At 45.5% G+C, this 21,765-nt stretch overlaps 1 protein-coding gene and 2 long non-coding RNA genes across 3 annotated transcripts; all 3 read right to left on the bottom strand.

The window, feature by feature from the left end:
- Nucleotides 1–6,902: 6,902 nt before the first annotated feature.
- Nucleotides 6,903–7,884, bottom strand: LOC124697678. Its single transcript, XR_007000819.1, has 3 exons — nt 7,812–7,884; nt 7,632–7,726; nt 6,903–7,042 (listed from the first exon to the last, which is right to left on the bottom strand). It is a non-coding gene; the product is annotated as an uncharacterized LOC124697678 (long non-coding RNA).
- A 94-nt stretch (nt 7,885–7,978) lies between these two features.
- On the bottom strand, nt 7,979–10,554 carry LOC124701964. Its single transcript, XR_007002288.1, has 7 exons — nt 10,370–10,554; nt 10,108–10,189; nt 9,886–10,018; nt 8,919–9,796; nt 8,756–8,848; nt 8,538–8,632; nt 7,979–8,049 (listed from the first exon to the last, which is right to left on the bottom strand). It is a non-coding gene; the product is annotated as an uncharacterized LOC124701964 (long non-coding RNA).
- Nucleotides 10,555–10,613: 59 nt separating this feature from the next.
- On the bottom strand, nt 10,614–13,528 carry LOC124695208. Its single transcript, XM_047228086.1, has 5 exons — nt 13,453–13,528; nt 13,027–13,092; nt 11,079–11,222; nt 10,722–10,995; nt 10,614–10,642 (listed from the first exon to the last, which is right to left on the bottom strand). Exons 3-5 carry the CDS (start codon nt 11,220–11,222, stop codon nt 10,614–10,616), a joined length of 447 nt encoding a protein of 148 aa, XP_047084042.1. The 5' UTR covers nt 13,027–13,092; nt 13,453–13,528.
- Between the last annotated feature and the right edge of the window lie 8,237 nt (nt 13,529–21,765).

Below are 21,765 nucleotides of genomic sequence, written 5' to 3'. Positions count from 1 at the left end.
TTATGGCGTGTTTTGCTATCGAACAATGCCTTTCGGTCTGAAAAATGCGGGAGCAACATATCAGCGGATGATGCAGAAGTGCCTAACAACACAGATTGGGAAAAACGTACAAGTGTACATCGACGACGTCGTCATAACATCAAAAAAGGGGGACACGCTAATCGAGCACTTAAAGGAAACCTTTGACAACCTCGACAAGTTTTGTTTGAAGTTGAATCCGACGAAGTGTTCTTTCGACGTCCCTGCAGGAGAACTTCTCGGGTTCTTAGTCTCAGCAAGAGGGATCGAAGCTAATCCCGAAAAAATCCAAGCTATCGTAACAATGAGGAAGCCAACAAAGTTGAAAGAAATACAACAGCTAACTGGACGAGTCGCAGCTTTAAGCAGATTCGTCGCCAGACTGGGAGAAAAGGCGTTACCGTTTTACGCCCTAATCAAGCAAGGAGATAAGTTCCAGTGGAATGAAGAGGCAGATAGAGCTTTCGAGGATCTTAAACGCGCAATTTCGACACCACCAATCTTGGTGGCGCCAAAAGAGAAGGAACCCTTCCTGCTATACATTGCGGCTACACCCCTGTGGTCAGCACGGCACTAGTTGTCGAAAGAGAGGAAGAAGGAAAACTCCATGGAGTGCAGAGGCCAGTATATTTTATTAGTGAAGTATTGTCGCCTTCAAAACAGAGGTACCCACAGTACCAGAAGCTAGCATACGGAGTGTTCACAACTGCATGAAAATTGCGGCACTATTTTTCGGCGCATCCGATAATAGTGGTCAATGAGGCGCCTTTATCCAATATACTCAACAATCCAGAAGCTACAGGCCGTGTCTCCCTTTGGGGAATAGAACTTTCTCCTCGGGACATCACGTATGAAAAAAGAAAAGCAATAAAGTCACAAATTCTGCCAGACTTCATCGCAGAGTGGATGGAGCTGCAAAACACAGGACCCCCAGATCTATTGAGAACCTGGACTATAAACTTTGACGGGTCCAAGAGGTTAGAGGGAGCTGGAGCAGGCGTGATACTCATATCACCTGAAGGCGACAAGCTAAAATATGTCTTACGGATGACATTCCCAAATGCGTCTAACAATGAGGCAGAATAGGAAGCTCTTATACACGGGATGAAGATGGCAAAAGCTTGTGGTGCAACTCGACTAAAAATCTTTGGCGACTCACAATTGGTGGCTCAGCAAGTCATGAACCAATGTGACGCAGTCAATGACAGCATGGTGGCATACAAGGAAATGTACAACGAGCTCGAGAAGTTATTAGATGGATGCGAGGTAAATCACATCAGCAGGCTAAGCAATGACGAAGCCAATGTTCTAGCAAACATCGGGTCGCAATGTCTCGCGATTCCTCTGGGCGTGTTCTGGGAGGAGATAACAGAGAGATCCACAAAACCGAAGAAATCAACAAAGAAGGAGAAGGATGAGAAACCCTCGGGGGCTGCGAAAGAAACATTGGAAGATAAGAATAACATGATCTAGTACTGATGGTGCAAATCCCATGGATGCAGGCGTACATATCATACATCCTAAGGAAAACAATACCCGACGATCCAGTTGAAGCAATGCGAGTTATTAGACGATCCAAAGCTTTCACGGTGGTCAAAGGGGAGTTGTACAAGCGAAGTATCTTGGGTGTGTTACAAAGGTGTGTTACACCCGAAGAAGGAAGGACAATCCTGAAGGACGTACACGAAGGAATATGTGGTCATCACGCGAGTAGTCAAGCTATTGCAGCCAAGGTTTTTCGAGCTGGATTTTACTGGTTGACAGCGATTGAGGACGCAAAGGAGATAGTGCGAACTTGTGACGCATGCCAGAGATTTGCCGCAAAGCCTCACTCTCCGGCAGCGGAATTGATGCCAATACCCTTATCTTGGCCCTTTGCTCAGTGGGGTCTCGATATGGTGGGAAAGTTACACAAAGCTTCGCCAGAAGGATACGAGTACATGCTCGTCGCTGTCGACAAATTTACCAAGTGGATAGAAGCGAAGCCGATAAACTCACCAGATGCAGCGTCAGCAATAAAACTCGTGAAGAGCATTGTTTTCCGGTTTGGCGTACCTCATAGCATTGTCACGGACAACGGCAGTAACTTCACATCCAAGGAATTCAAGGCGTACTGTGCAGAGGTAGGCACCAAATTGCACTTCACGTCAGTTGCGCATCCGCAAATCAATGGCCAAGTCGAGAAAGCCAATGGTATCATCTGCAATGGTATCAAGAAGCGTTTATTAGGGCCATTGGAAAAAGCCCGACATACTTGGCCAGAGGAGCTGCCAAGTGTGCTGTGGAGTATCCGAACAACACCAAATACAGCGACACAGGAAACTCCGTTTTTTCTGGTCCATGGAGCTGAGGCAGTACTACCAATAGAGATAGAGCATGATTCTCCAAGAGTCACGGAATATGATGAGGAGGCTTCTATAAAGGCACTGGAAGACGATGTCGACGCATTGGACGAAGCCAAAGACGAAGTACTGTCACGGGTCACTAAATACCAGCAAGACCTAAAAAACTACCACAGTTGACGTCTGCGACCAAGATCCTTTCAGGTTGGGGACTTAGTTCTGCGACTCAATCAAGAGCGTACAGAAAAACTCGAGTCACCATGGCTCGGCCCTTACATCGTCACAGAAGTAATCGAAGGAGGAGCATACAGGATCAAGGAGAAGAAGACAGGGGTTCCCGAGAAAAACCCTTGGAACTTGGCGCAGCTAAGGCGTTTCTACGCTTACTGCCGAAATATAGCCCTCCTTGTAAAAATACAATGTACTGAAACGCTCACGAGTTTTCAGACACACTCTTTTCTTTTTTCGGGGCACCGAGTGGGGCCAGGAAAGGTTTTTAATGAGGTGGGCTCGCGGTGCTGCAATATAATAAAAATAGTGGAGACATATATCTTTTTCTTCGACATGCTCGGGGGCTTACGCCTCGAAGTTACAAGTATATATACAATATAGATGAATCTAACTGGCAAAAATATTTCGCCTTGGTATTAAATACCTCGCCAGATAAAAAGAAGGTACAAAATAGCAATCGAAAAAGAACAAAACACTCGGGGGCTAGTACCCGCAAATATATTATATTCAATAAGAATTTGGGTGCCTTGGTTCACAACCTCGCATACACAATAAAGAGGTTTACCACCGAAACACTCAGGGGCTTGAGGAGGAAAAATCGAAAAATTTACTAACTTTACAATATAGAATATGTTTACAACATATAGGACGCAATTCCTGAGAAAACTCGACAAGCTATAAGGAAAAATGTCAATGGCGGCTCAGTATATTATCTATGGTCATTCGTCCAGTATTTGAAGCACGAGTACTATGTTCATCATAGCTACCCCTTACGAAGAACTCAGCATCCGAAGAAGTTCATCCATCATATCTTCGGCAATAGGAGTCACATGATCCTCAAGCTTGCTAACATCCCTTTTCCTTTTCGCCATCTTGGCTAAGCACTTGGTAACAATTTGGCTCATGTCAAACTTGGGATAGCAGATTTTGATCATCATCATAGCAAACCTGGCACCGGCAGATAGTTGAGCTCGCACAAGGTTATGGATACGAGGAGCATCTTGAAACTTCTCCAACAAACCAAGAATAGTGTCGGGCGCCTCGTTCCGAGGAAACAACGTCTTGTAAACCAGGGTCAGTGTTCTGGTGCAGAAATCAAGGAACTCGCGAACCTGACAGGCGCGGTTCTGAAACCTAACAATCTGTCGGGTTCACTCTGGAGTGGCCCAGAACAGAGAACCATGGTCAAGAGAAAGGTTAACGAGAAGATTTGTCCTTGCGTTTACCCTCTCTTCTTCAGCAGCAGCGTCGAGGCGACATCACAGGAATTTCAAAAAAAGACTACAGCAGGAAGACAGAAGTTTTGATTTGGAAAAGCATACCTGACATATCCACACTAGCTTCATTCATTAACTCGAGCATAAAATTCTCTCGAGTGGTTGCCTTTTCAGCTTCAGAAACGGCGGCTTCCTTGGCAGCTATGGCTTCTCGAGCTTGTTGAAGCGCAATTTTCTCCCTTTCGGACGCCTTGTGTAGTGAACTCACCTTAAAAAAAAGTGCAAGTCCCTGTGCATTAGTGCTAGTTCCTGGATCGAACTGCTAGCACACATAGTTTAAGATGAAATACCAAGTAGCAAAGGTCTTCGTTACAACCTAAAATCCAGCGGAAATAAAATAGTTCGATACAATTTGCATAGCTCAAGGGCTAGCATAAACATAAATCAGAGTTCAACATCAAGCGGAAAGCAAATAGCATGGAGTCCTCTTCCTTCACGGATGCCACAGGCAGACATGTTGGGCAAAGACTCGTGATCCTAACATCTTCTTCATCAGCTAGGGATACCTGCAACATCAAACGTTGCAGCCCGAAGGAATCAATACATTTGGAATTGTATTGGCAAGGACACTTTTGTGGACTCAAAGGCATCCTACACCTACGTGCACATCCGGCGGGTAGAGCTCGGGTTCATTTTGCATAAAGCCAATTTTTCCCTATCATTTATCAAAACATTTTATTTCAATCTAATTAGCAGTAACATTGGTAAAACCCCAATGTACCAAATTAACAGTAGCATTGGTAAAGCCCCAATGTACCTTCCTACCCTTGTTCACCCATTCAAAATTTTATTTAAGAAATTAGGATGAGGAGATCTTCGAACAAGGACTTGTCAGTTCGCTCAAGTTGTCCATAACCGGGGACACGACTAAGTACTTAGATTTTACACTCTCGAGAGGTTGTACACCTTTACCCACACTAGATGACCTGTTGCGCTATCGCGCAAATGGCAGAATCAAGTCAAAATTGAAACCATAAATTTTATCTTATTTTAGTATTTAGAATTAGCCTGGAATTTAACTACTTTAGTATCTTGCAGACACACCATCCCATTGAGATGATGTAGTAAGATATGACAATTTAGTACGATTCTGCATTATTTTTTCAGCTTTTATGCTTTTGTATATGCTCCTTCACCATATTATTGCATGGACATGTGGCATGATGTCACCAAAAGTTTGCTCATACTTAAAAAGAACAAAGTACTTAATCATTGGCACTTAATATATTAAAGTAATAAATCCTGTAAATACAAAAATATTTGGATAAAGATATATTTGATACATTTTATTTTGAGGCGAAAATATTGGACTAATGACAATAACTGCGAACATATGGTTTTTTTCCTGTTCAATGTAAGATCAATTCTCAAATTTCTCATTTGGGCAGTATTCATACTGGTGAGTGCCTATTTAAAACGTATTGGTGCAGGTGAGTGCCAAAATTGAGACGGAATTAGGTTAGGTATGCCGGAATTGAGACAGAATTAGGATGGGTGTGCCACTTGTGCATATACCAAGGTTGGTCTTGAAATGATTGGGATAATCTGCTCCTTATTTTGCCTTGTCTTGAGAAGATAATTCTAAATATTGTGTAACAGAGCTAACGAAATTAGTGATGGTTACTAATCTTGGAGGCACAAGATATAACCAGTAAAGGAAATGGGAAAATGTCCCTAACGCCACTTGGGCTACTGGTCCAATTTTCATACCAGATCCATATAAGAAATAGAACTTGAGTTCAAACGTCACAATTAAGCGTCGCCTAAAAAGATAATGAAATCTCCTGAGCTGAATGATATAAAATTCTTCATCTTGCATCACCAAACTCCTTCCACTTGATTGACGATCAACCAGATTCAGAGGACAAACGTAGATGACAGAACACTCATGGACGCAACAACTTCATAACTCCCATGCTCTTGAAGCGAATGCTTTAGACAAGTTTAAACGGTATACATCATTTCTGACATTTTTTAGGCTTATGTTTCAGCTTGTGACGTAAACATATGGAATATCGGCATGAAGCACCGGATGCTACCACACTCGTGGATTGAGGATGGTGATATGGTCCACCCTTTGAAGCATGTGGTACGGTGAAGGACCGAGCAACATATCCACTGTTTAACAAATGTTAATAAGCCGACCATCTAAAAATTATTGCCCTTATACTGTGCTACAAACAAGAATACATGGAATGCTCATCTGCTTCATTTTCCATAACTGAGTCAAACAATCATGAACTTCTGCACGATGCTCTTAATACATTTCCTAAACATCAATTATTGAATGATTTGAAGTTATGAAACATCATGCTGGTCCTCGCCTCCTCCGGCGGAGACTCGCTGACAGCACCGCCTCCTCAGGCCCGAGTGCCCGACTGCTGCCATCGTCCTTGATGATGAGCCCAAGGTAAACCAAGCACAGTGTTGTGTACGACAACCCTTTTATCTGTCTGTAGCAGTCATCAGTTCCAACCCAAGATTATTTACTCTAAATTTGTCATGCATGGTACAATCGAAGCAACCGCGTGAATGGCCCAAGATTGATTACTACTTTAAAATCCACACCTAGTTCTCCTCTCCCTCCCAAGACTATATCATTACACTCTTTTCCTGCTCACCTGTCACCCATTGAATTGAAGCTAGCGAATATGCCACAATATTTGGCCTCCATAATCGAAGTCTCGAGCGCTCTCGACCACAGTATTTGAAATAGCCTCCTCACCTCTGGTTTACTAACTGTAGCATGTGTTTTTCTTCAAACACATCATTATCCTGTGCTAATTTCATATTTATGATACCAACAATACAAAAATTACACTATAGGGGAGAGATAAATGGCTAGCAAAAAGAAATGGACAAAACAATAGCTAATGCCACATGATTGGTAAGACACTACCATATTTATCTTAAAATCCTTCTACTCATAATCAATGTACTCAACACTCTGTGATGCTTAGATGTAGTGTCGTGGTACCCTCTAACACTCCCAGCATCTTCTAGGAATGCAGCGTAGCCCAAAAGACTTGTATTGTATTACAACAAAACCTCGTGGAAATATATGCACTTTGATTTGGGCAAATGTAATATAGGGGGCATGACATGGCACCATTGATTCAGCAATCAATTCCACCATCCTCAAACGATTGGAGTAGCTGAGTATGCAATACTCTTCTACAAAAAAATAGAAGAAGTTAAAACACACCGCTTTTAAACAATACATCAAATGCAGGAACCAAACAAAAAAATTAATTAGCCAAAATTTCAGTCTATGAGGCCATAGCTTGAGAAGAAGTGCTGTCACAGTGGCTCAAACACAAAAACAAGATAGTATTGTAACCATAAGTTGTATCCATGACTGTATTGTAACCATATATGATTGATATTTATTGGCTTTAAACCATGAGGCTCATGATAGCTTCCCCGTTTAGCTATGCATAACATAGATTCTAACATATATAGGTCTGGTTCATCTAATACTGCCATAAGTGTATCACATAAGTACATAACACACAGCATCCAATAAAAGAAACACTCTGGTTTGAACACACTACAAATCATGCATAATAATAATGATGTATATAAGTCTCTGAAAACATGCCCACATAATTTCAGAACCTCGCCAAATGTACCCTGCCAGGCTTGGGAATTTTAGAAAAGAATACTATATTAGCCAAGCAAATTTCACCAAGCGTTGGTTCATATTGCATCAGCAGCCCAACGTGTACCATCATCTGCATCACAAGATGTAGTTTACAATTACCTGACACTCCTACAACACCAAATACTGTCTGATGTCCGACAATGCAAGAATCCCCTGCCACCCAAACCCAAACATTAAAGGTCTTAGCTCAGCATCTACAAAGCAGCCAAGTAACATAAAAACGTCAGCACATATATTTTTTAGCTCAACATCTACTTGACAGGTTATATCGTAAATAACCTGTCAAGTCGGTGAAAGAAGATATCAATGGTAGTAACTAAATCCAACTAAGGTATAAAATACTTCTTTCTTTAGTCAGGCCTGGAGTAGTAGCTTCTTCCACCTAGAGTAATTTTCATTTGATTTCTGCTATTGGGCTTGTTTTTGGCAAGCTTCTATAACATATAGTCGTACCAAATTAAATCCTCCATTTCGAGCGCATCATCTTGTATTAGCTTTGCATGACTCACCTGCATGGCTACACAATTACTGTTAATTGGTTTCATGGGCTGGTATGTTGGACACCATAACAACAACACTGTTGGCTAGCAAACATGTAGTAATATGAAAACATTTCATTTGGATTTTCTCATCTCATGCTCTTTAAACATCTAAGTGATACGACAACCTTCTCTAATAGGAAGGTAATCTGAAGCAACTGTGACATAGTGTAAAATGTCCATAATAAACTATAGTGTGCATATATATTATTCCGTAGTGACATATAACAGCATATATATTCTTCAGTTGGCATATAACAAATCACGAGAGCATGCTGTTTAACTTCACTGTATGGGGTAAGTTGGTTAAATTCTGACAAAACCATGTTAGTTGGAGAAACAATCATACAAAAACATTGAATGAAACAAACATTCAATCTTCTTGGTGAAACAGAGTAGCAAAAGAGAAGAAAACATGGAATAATTCAACAACTAAGAATTTAGATGAATAAGCCAAGATCATTACCATAACTAAATATTCATGGATTGTAATGGTGATAATCATATGGCACAACCAGGTTCTGCTCAGCGAACATTGCCTTTTTGACAATTTGGCTTGTCCTGCCATGAACAACAATATATTTTTAGTCTCAGTATCAAATAATGGTGCAATATAGAATATGTAAGGGGGCTCGCAATTAATAAGACTACAATCATATTTTATATCATGCCCAAAGAACTAACCCATCATTCGAACATGCAAAACCTGGAAAGGAAAGGCGATGGAAATCAGAAGAAACCACTTGCTTTTGATCAGGAGACATACATCTTGTGCTCCTAAACACAAAGCAACATCACGGTTTTTGACAATTTGGTCGCTTTTATCATGACTTTAAACATGTCCTACCATGAACAATTTGGTCACATTTATCCTTGTGATCCACAACGCATCGTGTGATGCCCCTCCTTCTCGACGTGATGTTGTTCCTTCTCCCACCCGAGGCTGCCTCGTCATTTCAAATCAAAGTTATTAACACGTAAAGTTAAATGGATCATGAATGGCATTTATAGAGCCCGCAGCCAACAAGAATCCAGCATACCAAGAAAATAAACAAGATGTCTGCAGAAACACCCGCCTAGAATCAACTCAGCTTCTAGGATTTGTAGATAGAGTTGTAAAGAAGTACCACTTAAATGGAATCAACAAGAAACGCATCACAGAATATTAGGAAAAAGAGGGATGCAAATATCAATAAGCATATAATATAGGATTTACTTTAAATCTAGCATACAGATTTTATGCTTCAATTCATCAAAAGGAAACTTTTTATCCTCATCGTCTGAGAATTCCCATGAATTAGATAAAATCATTGTAAGAGGATGGCTGGAAAGGAGAGGTACACCTCTCTGACGAGGCGCTCAGCTGGATGCCAAGGATGACGACGACTGCCTCCGCACAGGTCGTGCCATCCCTTCTCTGCTTGGGGACATTTCCCCTAGGAAGATTTGATCCTCGAGGCTGCAGTGGCTTGAGCGAGAGCGGAGGGCCGCCTCAGAAAGCCTGATGTTGTGGATGAGGAAGTTAGCGGCACCTCCATCTCCCACCCACCTCACGAGCAGGTTGAGGGGCCATCCTGGGCGCTTGGGGCACTGCACCTCGTCGAACTGGGCGCTGCAACCATGACTCGAGAGTAGACTACCTAGGCGTTGCGAAGCACCAGACAATTGCAATCAACGGAAACCAACAAAGCTTGCCACAAGCCAGAAGAAGATATACCTTTTGTCCTGCAGACAGCGCAGAAGGTAACATGAGCATGACAGTGAAACTATATAAGAATCCACACGGAAGAGATTTTGAAAGAATATGGGATCACCATATCAACGAAGGGATCAACCCCGTTGAGCTCTTTCATGGTCATCTCAATAGGATCCGCATAGACATGGGTTGGAAGGGCATCGGGCACCGTGGGGATATAGGCAGTCAGAGGAGTAAACTGGCCTCCAAGGCTGCAGCATGGAATGCACAACCTTACATACCAAGTAGACAGAGCGAAGACCCTAGAACATAAGGAACAACACGAGGCTCAAAAATCTACCTTGCACGGAAGGAATTGACATCAGGTATATCCTCGTCAATGTACCAGCGACAGGCAGAGCTACCACTTAACCCTGTAACACCTGCAGCAAAACAAATCCAAAAAATGTAAGCACGAAACATGTACCGAATGAAACCATCTCATGAATGCAAAAGAAGGAAGCAAGTAGATGGATAATATACATGAAGAAATGCTTTGCATAGCACTGAAAACACAAGGAGCATAAAGAATTGACAATTGTATTTACTATTGTAGCAATTACCACGGTGTGACTTAGGCAATCTTCCCACAAAGATAGAAATAACTGGCTCTTTGTCACCCATGGCACGAACCGCGTCTGCATCAAATTCAACCGCCCGATCACCCCAGAGAACAATCCTTAGTTATAGATAATGACAATCTGCACAAAGGAAAAGAGGTAACAATTGGCAGCTCTTACATCAAGTCTGTAAGTATAACTATCCTCGTGTTAGAACCTGCTGTCCTGTATATAGAATGAACAACGACTAAGTCCGAGATATCTTTCCAATAACATCTGCAGCAAAACAAATTTGATGGTACAAAACAGACAGGAAAACCAAACAGGGACATGACAGCGTATGAAGAGAACTAACCAATGAAGCGTGTAGGAGGCCCACTGCGATCGGGGATATCAGCAAACGAAGTCAGGTTGTAGGTGCAGAATGGATAACCATCTTCCAACCCAGGCCTCTCCTCAACAATGGTAAACTTAGTGAACTGAACCATGAAAGGGCTCTCTACAGGCCTGAAATTTGTCTTGGACGAGTTGCACAGGAATTTCCTGATAACAAAAACCTTCCCCTCTTGCAGCACATCCTTGAGGCACTCAGACGTGGCTGGAGGGAGCTGACCATACATATGGCTTCCCTATAAAAAAAACACAACAACTGCATGATTGGTACAAAGAGAAGCAAGGAAGAAGAAAAAAAAAGAGCAAGTGTAGCACCAACCTGCTCATCAATCAGAACCAGATCAGTGTGTTTGATAGGACCCTCGTCGGTCCCTCCACGGTAGTGCCACATGCGGGAAACAAGAACACATATGGTCCACTGACGGCTATCCTTGTGAATCTCAGAAAGCAGGTTGATCAGCATCTGAAATAGCACAAGAAAGACAATTAGAACAAGCAAGAGAGACCACACAAAATAGATCTTAACAGGTAGCAACGTAAAGGAAGACAAAAGTAATTCGTAGGCAAAGCAGATGTAATCTCATGGCCTTCACCTGCAAGAAAACAAGAGCGGATGGAGAAAGCACACACTTGCAAAAGACGCACATCACACACGGTGCGGCAAAACAATGCTACCACATACAAGCAAAATGCGGCATTCAGCCACTCTGCAGGAAAGGCACCAGCAAATGCCCATGGTAGATACCTCGAAAAAGGCTAGTGCGAACTAAAAATATTGGTAAGAAAGTACATATAATGCAGATAACTAAGTTATAACCAGGAGCTCAAAAGCCTGCACAAAACCATAGCATATAGTGAGTAATTAACATAGAGAGCAGGGCGAGGTGCCGAAGGGACCGTGTGATCTGCAGGCACATTGGTAGCAGGCGATCCAACCACTCTAGATCTTCTGGAACGACCAGGACAATGACCAACCTTAATGATGGGCGTAGCGCATGGACACATCACAAGAGCAGCAGGAAAGTAGGGGCACACAGAACCACATGAAAGCACAGCATCACTGGTAACACAAACAAAGAACTGTAATCAGAAACACATAAGATCATAATTTTTTTGAAACCATAGACCCTAATACCGTGATAAACACAACTGGTTAGCCAACAAACTCACTAAGCAGAACGAACAGGTTCCACCAAATCAATACCATCTACAAAGCAAGAGACATCCTAGAGATGACATCAGTTATCAGTTTAGTGTGATTCCACAAAACCTGACAATGGAAGAACCAAACAACCGCACAAGAAAAACCACCAGAAAAAAGAACACGGTTTTTACCCATGAAAATAAATGTAGGAACAAAATTCTGGTACTGAATTCATAAAAGCGATATAAGGGTTTGAGAGATATACCAATTTCCTAAAATGAAAAATTATAAGCCCAGAAATATCCTGAAGGGAGGAGCAAAAACAGGCTATGGTGGAGCAAAAACAGGCTATGGTGGAGCAAAAACCGAAGAGGAAAATCAGCTCATAAGACCTTCTCACATGGACAAAGATGTGATGCACAAGTAAAAACTTATCCCGGTGTACCCTACATGCCACATATAGATGGTGTTCCTGGAATGCGGCTTACAGTTTACAAATCCATGTTATTATTTTATTTTATTCGTGACATCCATGCAGCTACGTCATCACTATTTTTAGGAATTATTACATTGTAGAGCCCCAACAATGCATCAGGGTACGCCTGCCATAAGATCAGCACAAGAGGCTGCTAACAAACACAACATAAAATCCAGGATAATTATCTCATCACTTATTACATTTGGTCCAATACAACCAGCATTTACAGAACCTACACATAACGAACCGACGCCATAAGACGTGAGCGCAAAAATGCCAATCAAAGGCCGGCTGCCCACCAAGAGGTCCGGAACTTACAGAAGTAAGACGCATAGTATCTCTCTCCAGGGTACTCATTCTATGAGCTGCACACGCTGAACTTCTATACGCTAACATGCAGTCACCTCACACCGGTAAAACAAGGCCGGCAGAGCACATCGTTATGCAAGGGTCTCTAAAATCGGAATAACAACGGACACAAGGGTGCACATCCCGTCGAGATTCGCAATATAACATGAAAGAATATAACAATTAAATAAAGATACACAACAAACGGACATATTTCCAGGATAAAGAGAAAGGTAAGTACACGAATTAGGGAACATGAGTTGAGCATACAAAGTTTACAGGCAAATAGAAACCAACCTTGACAGGAGCAGACAACACAACACAGTCACACCTGATTCTTGTGAAATCCTCAGAAACCAGGACCTGCACAAATACGGCCGGCCGATTTTTAGGCTACCGAGACAACCTGATCAATCGACTGCATATATCTTCTTCTTAAATCATGTATCCACGGTAAATACAACTGTACTTCTAAGTAGTACTCTCAGTGATCTATACAAAGTGTCTTGAAATTAGTTTCTTCTTAGGCTAAAGTACGAAGTGCAGAGCAATACATATTTCCCTTGTTTTTTAGATAAAAAGGGGAAAAAGCATATTAGGCCAGAATGCCGTTTGGCATGTGAGCAAGAACCGGGTGACAGTTAAGTGGTTGGTACTCCAAACGTATTCTCGCCAAATTCCTATACAGGAGAATCTACACAGAAAATGGGGCAAAGGAAGCACCTTTTTTTTCTCTTAGCGCAGAAGAGGCAGCCCCCAATAATCTTCAGAAGCAGTCAGCGGCCGGACCAAAGAACCTACATATACCGAAAAAACGAAGGAACCAAAACGAAATCAGCAGGCAGGCATTTTGTCGAACATGCAAGGCGCAAGTAGGGAAACTGTAAACAGCACATGAGAAAACGCATACCAAGCCAACTGACCAGAACGCGTAGATCGACAAGATCGATAAAGAAACGTCGCTTGAAGGTTGATCTACACAGATTGCAGAGTAGATGAAACACGAGCACGCCGCCGGTCGCCCTCCATCACTGCGCCTCCCTCCTGCGGGCCGGCCACACCTGCTCCGCCCCGGCCACCCGCTCCTCCTCTCCTCCTCCCGCGTCCACTACCTCCTCCGGGGCCTCCATGGCGGCGGAGTCGCCCCGTTGCTTGCTCTTCTTTGCCCGACGCTGCTACGCCCAGCTCAATGGAGGCCGGGACTGACCAGGAGACGGAGGCGGAAGCCTGGCGACCGGCGCAGCTCCGCCTCCATCCTCCGCACGCCGTCGTCGCCGTCGCCAACCCACCACCGCGCCCTCGACTCGAAACACACAGCAGCCGCCCTTCGCCGCACCGGCCCAGCCCCATCGCGCCGCTGCATCGTCGAGCCGCCTCTATTCCCCGCCAGCCTCCACTCCAGCGAGGCTGAGAAGGGAGGAGGAGACGCGAGGATTGGGGCTCCCGCGATCTAGGGTTTTCACTGCCCACGCGCGCAGGAGAGGAGGCGATGATTGGGGGAGGAGAGGCCAATCCCGATCTAGGGTTTTCACCACTCCATGGAACAACGAATGAAACGAGCTACACGGAGGAGCGCCCGCTGCTGCCTCTGGCTGTCGGTCCTACACGAAAACGGGCCCATACGTCATAGACCGTGAACGAGCTGTGGCATGTAAAAGAAAATGTATGCATCCGACGGTTGCTGTGAAAAGTGGGACTCAAAAATTACTGTTGCATGTGGATTGGACGACCCAGATTCGTTTGCCCCTTCAGACCCCCTGGTTGAGAGGGTAGTCTTTGAACATTTATAGAAGTAATGGCCAGGTCAATCCTTCTACCTCGATGCACATTTTGCTCAGAGGACAGGTGCAGACCGTGGCCGAGACCTTCTGTGTGTAATCACCCGAACCATTCCCTAAGGGCCCCGTTCCACCTACAGTATCCCTCTACCACCACCGGCCCCTAGGATCCGGGTTCATACAACATACTTTGTCAAGCCGAGCCACGGTAGCATGTGGTTGTACGTGAAGCTAATGAGCAAGGTTTGTCTACAATCTCTTTAAGCTCGGGTGACTTTCCGCAAGTGTGCACTAGCACCGGGGTCTTGCCCTCGATACGACCACCCTCTCCATAACTCCACCATTCACCCGGGTAATTCATTAAACTTAGTTGTTTTTCCTTAACCTCTATCAAAACATTTTCCATGGAATAGCAGGTAACAACTAAATTTAATGGCGGCTAAGGGAGTCTAGGAGTGGTGTAGCTAAACTACTAGGATTTAATAGCAGGCAAAAAGCATAAATCCTAGACATGTCTACTATAAAAATACTACAGTGCAAGAATTAAAACTAGGACTTTTGGTGTGTGTCACTTGCCTTGGTGAGATTACGAGTTGGTACACTCTTCGCAGAAACACTCGTTGCAATCAGCACAACCACAATCTACAAACAAAATTTTCACTCCATAAACACATAGCAACATATAGACATCCACAAATAAAATATGTATGCAATATGTGGATTAAACATGAACGACACACTTAACATGTTCTCTGGTTTTCAACTATATACATGATGCCATGGCAAAATTTTAGTGTTGAATTAATAATTAAAAACATTTCCTATCATTAGAAAAGTCTACAACACTAAACAAATACTACAAGAGAAATGTATAGGTAACATTTTTATTTTCTAATACTACTGTACAGAGGGTTCAAATCTCTGCTAAATGCAAAAGGAATTACTAAAAAATATTTTGTAGAACTATTTATAAGGCCAAAATACTCTAATTGAGTTTCTGCAAAACTGTGTAAAAATATGATGCAAAAGTGGAATATTATGTGTCTACTGTATTCTACACGTTTTTATGAATCCAGGGACACGAAGTTTGCTAAATTTGGATGAACGGAGCTAAAGATATGATTTTAACAAGGTTCTATGTTTCTCTGTCCAATATATACGAAAATTAGACTGGATATGACAATTGGCTGATTCTGATTGGTTCATACCCCTTCATCTAAGTCATCTAATATCAGCCTTCGGATCTAGATCTTGTGGTTCATGGAAAATGAAGAAAGGAAAAGATAAAACAAAGATGGTCAGCACTTCACGTACGAGAATAGCGGTTGGACTACGTGGTCAGACTCGCTGGTTGACGGTGTCAAGGTTCTGGTGATCGCTGGTGATGGTGAAGCAGACGACGGCGCTCGAATTGACAAGACGAAAATGATGGCGAAATCACGGACGTCGTGGTACACTGGTTCTCCGATGATCGCTCGTCGAAAATCGTCCCGCGGACGTGCTCACACACGAAGATGGCGCCGTCACTGTGGTGTACCAAAAATTGCGAAACAAAGCCTCAGAGATGCGCAATGAAGAAATAGGAAGTTTGAAAGAAACTAGAGATCAAAAGATGGACCGTGCTCACCGCAATCGACGATTTACCCTTTTTTTCGAATGGTCACCGGGGGGGAGCGAATCCCCACCTGAATTTTTTTTTTCATTCAAAGTTGCCTATGAGGCTTTGCAGCCTCTACAAGATAGGGGTCCAAATGAACCGGAGTTTACAGGGGGTACAGGAGGAGATATAAGAGAAAACACACACACACCAACAAAACTACAACAGCTAGAAAAAGGAGGTCACCCCGAGAATCCTCGGAGACAATTGATTGATGAGAAAAACTCATCCCGACCCAAGCACAGCAATCACAAGGAAGAGTCCGCAGGACATAATAGCAGGGACTCAGCCGTGGAACTGCATCACCAACGTAATCGAAGGGCAACACGCATCCGAGGACACACAACGCGCCGCCACCACTGTGTCGTGGGTCTGGCTGAAAGGTCGCGCGCAGCCGAGACAACGCCACGGCGTGTGTGTGCCACCGGCTGAAGTCAAAGGGCATCACACCCTCACCGCACGCGGGGGTCGCCGCCGTAGTCGAAAGGCATAGCACCGCCGAGGGCAACCCCAACCCCGATGGGTTCGATATACCCGAAGGGTGGGCTAGCCGAGAGCACACACGAAGACCACCCGCGCGGTCACACCATAGAGCTCCGACGAGGATCCGACGCATGAGCCTAGCAACCGGCAAGAAGATACCACCACCCCCACTGCCACGGCTCGCATCACATCGGAGAGGAGACCGCACCCATGGCCGCCATCTGCAAACCATGGGGCACACCAAGTACGGGGAGCAGCACCCACCGACACCGATGGCGAGACGGAGGGGCTCAACGCCCAGCCACGACGGCCCCCGTTGTAGGGAGCGCGTCGCCACCATGGCCGCCAAGCTGCGGAACCACGGCACCGGCCAGCCCCAGCACGGCAACCCGCTGCGGGATGATGGCCGAGCAAAGAGGTAGAACTCCCGCAACCACCGGAGAGCACACCACCGACCACCATTGGTCACCACGGGCCAGGCCGCCACCGGCCGAACCACCGACGCCCGAGCACCACGCCGGCCACGGGAGCTCCACCCGAGCCACCACCAAGGCCAAGCCGACCTCATGCACCAGAGCCGGGGGCGAAGAGACCGCCACCGGAGCCCGCCGGATCCGGGAACGAGCACAAGGCCGAGACAGACCCGCCGTGCCACGCACGAGCGCCGGACGAGTACAAGCGGTGGTGGGGTGGAGAGAGACACGACGAGCACCGCCGCGACCGGAGTGGAGGGATGGGCAGCAGCACGGGCGAGGAGGGCGAAGCTCACCCGGATCGCGACGGCCGGCACGGTCGATCCGGCCGCCCCCACGCAGCAAGCCCACTCTCGGCGGGACGAGAGCCGGAGAGAGGACGGCGCCGGGAGCGACGCCGGCCAGCGAGCAGCGCCGGCGCCGCACACGAAGCGGAGGAGCGCCGCCGCCATGGACGAGCGCGAGATCTCCCGGAGCGCAGGGAGAGCCACCACCACCTTTGGGGCGGGGCCCGCCGCCACCGCGGCAAGCGCCGCCGGCGGCGGCGAGAAGGGGCGCGCGGGTGGAGGGGGCCTCGCGGCCGGAGTTGGGGCCGCCCCGGTGCCGCCCCTGGGAGCGACACGGGAGCGGACGACGATTTACCGTGACGGTGCTGCGGACCTTCGAGCTCGAATTCGAGCAGCCTGGGGGCTCTCTAGGTGTGCCGTTTGGGGGGAAATGAAGAGGAGGGAATGGAGCTTAAGTAGGAAGAAACGGTGCGTCAAATAGTGGCTTAAATCGCCGGAAATTAATTGGAGAGTAAACAGAAGAAACTGACTGTGAGTTACGTTCGTGTGCTGTGCGACGCTTGGTGTCTGGGCTTGAAGACGACGCTGATGTGGCGGTGGGACCCGCACGTGAGGAAAAAGATTCGCGGATGCGGACGGTGGTTTGCTGCGCTGCTGCGTCGCGCGAGCGTGCACGCACGCGGACAGGCCGGCCTGCACGATTGAGTTGCCTGGCTGGGTCGCTCATTTGGAGTTTGGCTTGGCCATTTGCCCGCAAGTTTTTATTTATTTATTTTATTTTACCAAATCTCTTTTCTCTTTTCTATTTTTAGTATTTGGAAAATAATTTGACAAATGGAATTTGATCAAAAGTAAGTCAAAACAAGTCAGAAAATCCAAATAAAATATCAGTGAATTCCTTATTCAATAAAGAATATTTTGGAATCACTTTTAGAACATTAAAAAAAATTGAAAATGGCACAAAGGCCTATATGATTTTATTTGTATTACTTCGGGTTTAAAGTTTCTTTATAGATTTAAAGTTCAACAAAACTTTCCTAGTGAATGCAAGGATGCCATGATGCTTATGGATGCAATGCATGTATTTTAATATTTAAATTTTTGGGATGTTACACCTTGCGAGATTGTTCCATCATCACAAGTGTTTGCTTCTTCGCATACTGAAGCTGTCGACGAAGTTCTTCCAAGTCTTGCGGAAAATTCTTACTCGAGGAATCTCCATCAAGTTCAGTATTAACAAGTGTTTTCGTCGAATGAGAAGTAGGCAAAATATCGGAAGGAGCAGCCGACGGAGTATAGTTATCGAACGTCAACTGAAAGAAAAGGCTCAACATCAATCATCAAGCAAAACAAATTTCCATTGATATTCGGCATATTTACATAGCTATTACAAAAGGATGGCTCCTAATGAACAAAGGGGTCAATTGTCGCCAAATCTATATAAGGCGACAACACCAAAAGAGAACGACAAAGAAGGCAAAGTTGGTCTACTTGACCTCCGACTTTGATGAACTTGGAGCTGGAGTTGGCTTGCATCCAAGATAGGCGAGGACCTTCTTCGAGTTTGGCTTCGCAGCCTTGATCAGCGATTGCCATTTCTTGGTCTCCATCTCCTGCGTGTTGCCAACCCTAGTCCAGTCGACATTCTGTTGGCTGTCGGCAACCAGAGCAATAGTGCCTTCAACGCCAACCTTCAAACCTTCTTGGCGAAGTTTGAGCCCGAGATTTTCTTGAGAATTGAAAAATTTAGCGAGAGCAAGGAAAGGTGCGGGTTCCTCTTTCTTCGGGAAGAAGTAAGGATAGAGCCGCGACAGTCCCGCCCCAGCTTCAGCAAGGCCTTCGCGTGCTTCATCTCCATGAATTTTAAGGAGAGAAAGCGCGTCAAGAAGGGGATCATTGTCAGGATCTTCAAGTTCATATTCTTGACATGTTTTCCCTGCTAAGGCAAAATGTTATTGGTCAACAAACAAGAAAAGGAAAGCAAGTCCAACGAAATCAACATAGTTCGGGCACTTACTGACAAAGCGGCGGCTCTGCGACTCTAAGCGCTTGATAATTAATCCTTCGCGAGCAGATTGTTCGGTTATATGCTCGCTCAGAGAAGTTTCCGCGGCGTGAAGCCTTTTCGCAGGTCTTCGACGGTGGCAGCATCTGCTTCAGCTTTCTTGCGAGCTGCTTCGCTTTGCTCTAACTTAACAGCAAGAGCGTCAGCGCGTTTGTTGGCTTCGGCAAGAGTTTCTGGTAAAAATAAACGACAGGTAAACGACACGGCAAAAATAAAGGAGTATATGTAGTAGAGAGAACAAGGAAAAAGTAGTACCTTTAAGTTTATTTGCATGGTCGCGGTACCCGATGAATTGAGTACCGAGGCGAACAAATTCCTGCATCAGAGGCTGAAGAAAGAGCAAAAAAAGTCAATATAGAAGGAAAAGTTCGACAGGATTTACGCAAGAAACAAAGGGAAGTCGACAAATGTTGAAATATTCGGGAGAAGAACGGTACAAATCTTACATCATCCAATGAAGGAGTAGTGGAACTACCAGCCAGCAGAAGAGGGTCCTTGGACGTTTCTACCCTAGCTCTCTTTGGTGAAGAGGCTCGGGGGCTGGCAATTGGAGTGGGATGCTCTGCATCTCGTTGAGGAGGAGAAGTTTCATCCCCATCAGGAGGAGCTTCAGAAACAACTAATTTACGGGACGTGCTCATTCGAGCAGTCGCGTCAATAGGTTGAATATCATCCTCATCATCACTACCAAAAGGCGACAAAACAGTAAACAACATAGTCGAAAACAAAGCATTGGCAAACAACAAAATAGCGGCAGGAACTTACGAGCTGACGAGAGCATCGGTGTAAGGGTCGAAAGTTGTCCTTTTTTCAGTAGGAGCAACTTCTTCGGCAGGAGGCGTGCCGGGCCGGAGTCGACAACTTCATCCCGCTTTCTCTTGTTCCTGGGAGAAACAGCTGGGGGAGGAGAGTGTGCCGATCCGGTAGCCTCGGAATCTTCCTTTTCAGAGGATACCGCAGATTTTCGAGAACCCGCGGTTTCACTCTCAGGGCGAGAAGTACCCTGGTTGTCGTCGGTGACAACAGCCCGTTCTTCGACCTCTCCACCTTCAGGAAGGGGAGGAAGACAAACAAGATTTGGGTGATTCTGCAAAGAAGAAGAATGTCGACAAAGAAGTTATGGGAAGGATGTCAACAAAAATTTGTTCTCGAGAAAAATAGTCCAGCCAAACATTACCTCAGGGAGCGCGTTGGTAGCGCTATACGGCTTTACGCGACAAGACGAGGGGACAGGATCTTTCTTGTTGAGGGAGGAGATTTTTCGGACAAGTTTTTCTAAATCCTTGACCGGCAAATCCACCGACAAACGATCCTCATCCTTGTTGCCAGCATATTTCCAGAGGGGATTCTTGCGAGCTTGCAGGGGTTGCACCCTGGTCCTAAGGAAGTACGCCGTGATTTGCACACCCAATAGTTCTTGACCTCGGGTATTTTGGAGTTGGCGAATGCGTGTCATCAAAGCTTCTGTCGCCGCTTTTTCTTCATCGGTAGCCTCTGCATCCCAGGAACGCCGGCGGCAGATTTTTTCGGTGCCATCAAAAGGAGGGATGTTGTCTTCAACAGAGCCATGGTTCTCCTCATGAATATACAACCACTTTTTTCGCCACCCTTGTACTGAGTCGGGGAATTTGACGTCGAAATATTCGACGTCGGGACGGACGCAGATGACAACGCCGCCAATGTTATAGGCGACGCCGTGGGAGCCATTACGGCGATAGAAGAAAATGCGTTTCCATAGAGCCCAGTTAGGCTGGACTCCAAGGAAAGCTTCGCAAAGCGTGATAAAGATTGAGATGTGGAGGATGGAGTTGGGAGTGAGATGATGCAGTTGCAATCTGAGATGGTCGACGAAACTGACCCGATATTCCATTGGAGGAGTTGGATAGCTTTCTTCACTGGGAAAGCGAAGCGCGCCCTCTTTCTTGCTGATCCCTAACCTCTTCAGTAGGTTGATGTCTTGAGGGGAGATTTTGGATCTCTCCCACTCCGTGTTCCCCAGATCTTCAGTCGCCATCCTCGACTCGGGTGTGCTGTGCCTCGTGAGCTTGCGCGGAGGCATCAATGAGATTGGCGGCGAAGGGTGTGAGTATGGCCGAGCGCTTGAAGTAATGAGAGCAATGGAGGATCTTGCAGAGGAGAAACAGAGGTGCGGCGCGAGCGAACGGACTAGAGGAGGAAGACGATACCTTTATATAGAGGTGCGCTGAACGGACGCGCCGTTGGATTGAGAAATTGCGGGACAGATGATGTACACGTGGACAAGGGGTAAAAAGTAATTTCATACGGACGAGAA

Source organism: Lolium rigidum, chromosome 3, assembly GCF_022539505.1.
Source record: "Lolium rigidum isolate FL_2022 chromosome 3, APGP_CSIRO_Lrig_0.1, whole genome shotgun sequence".
NCBI lineage: Eukaryota > Viridiplantae > Streptophyta > Magnoliopsida > Poales > Poaceae > Lolium > Lolium rigidum.
This window is presented reverse-complemented; position numbering and strand designations above follow the sequence as displayed.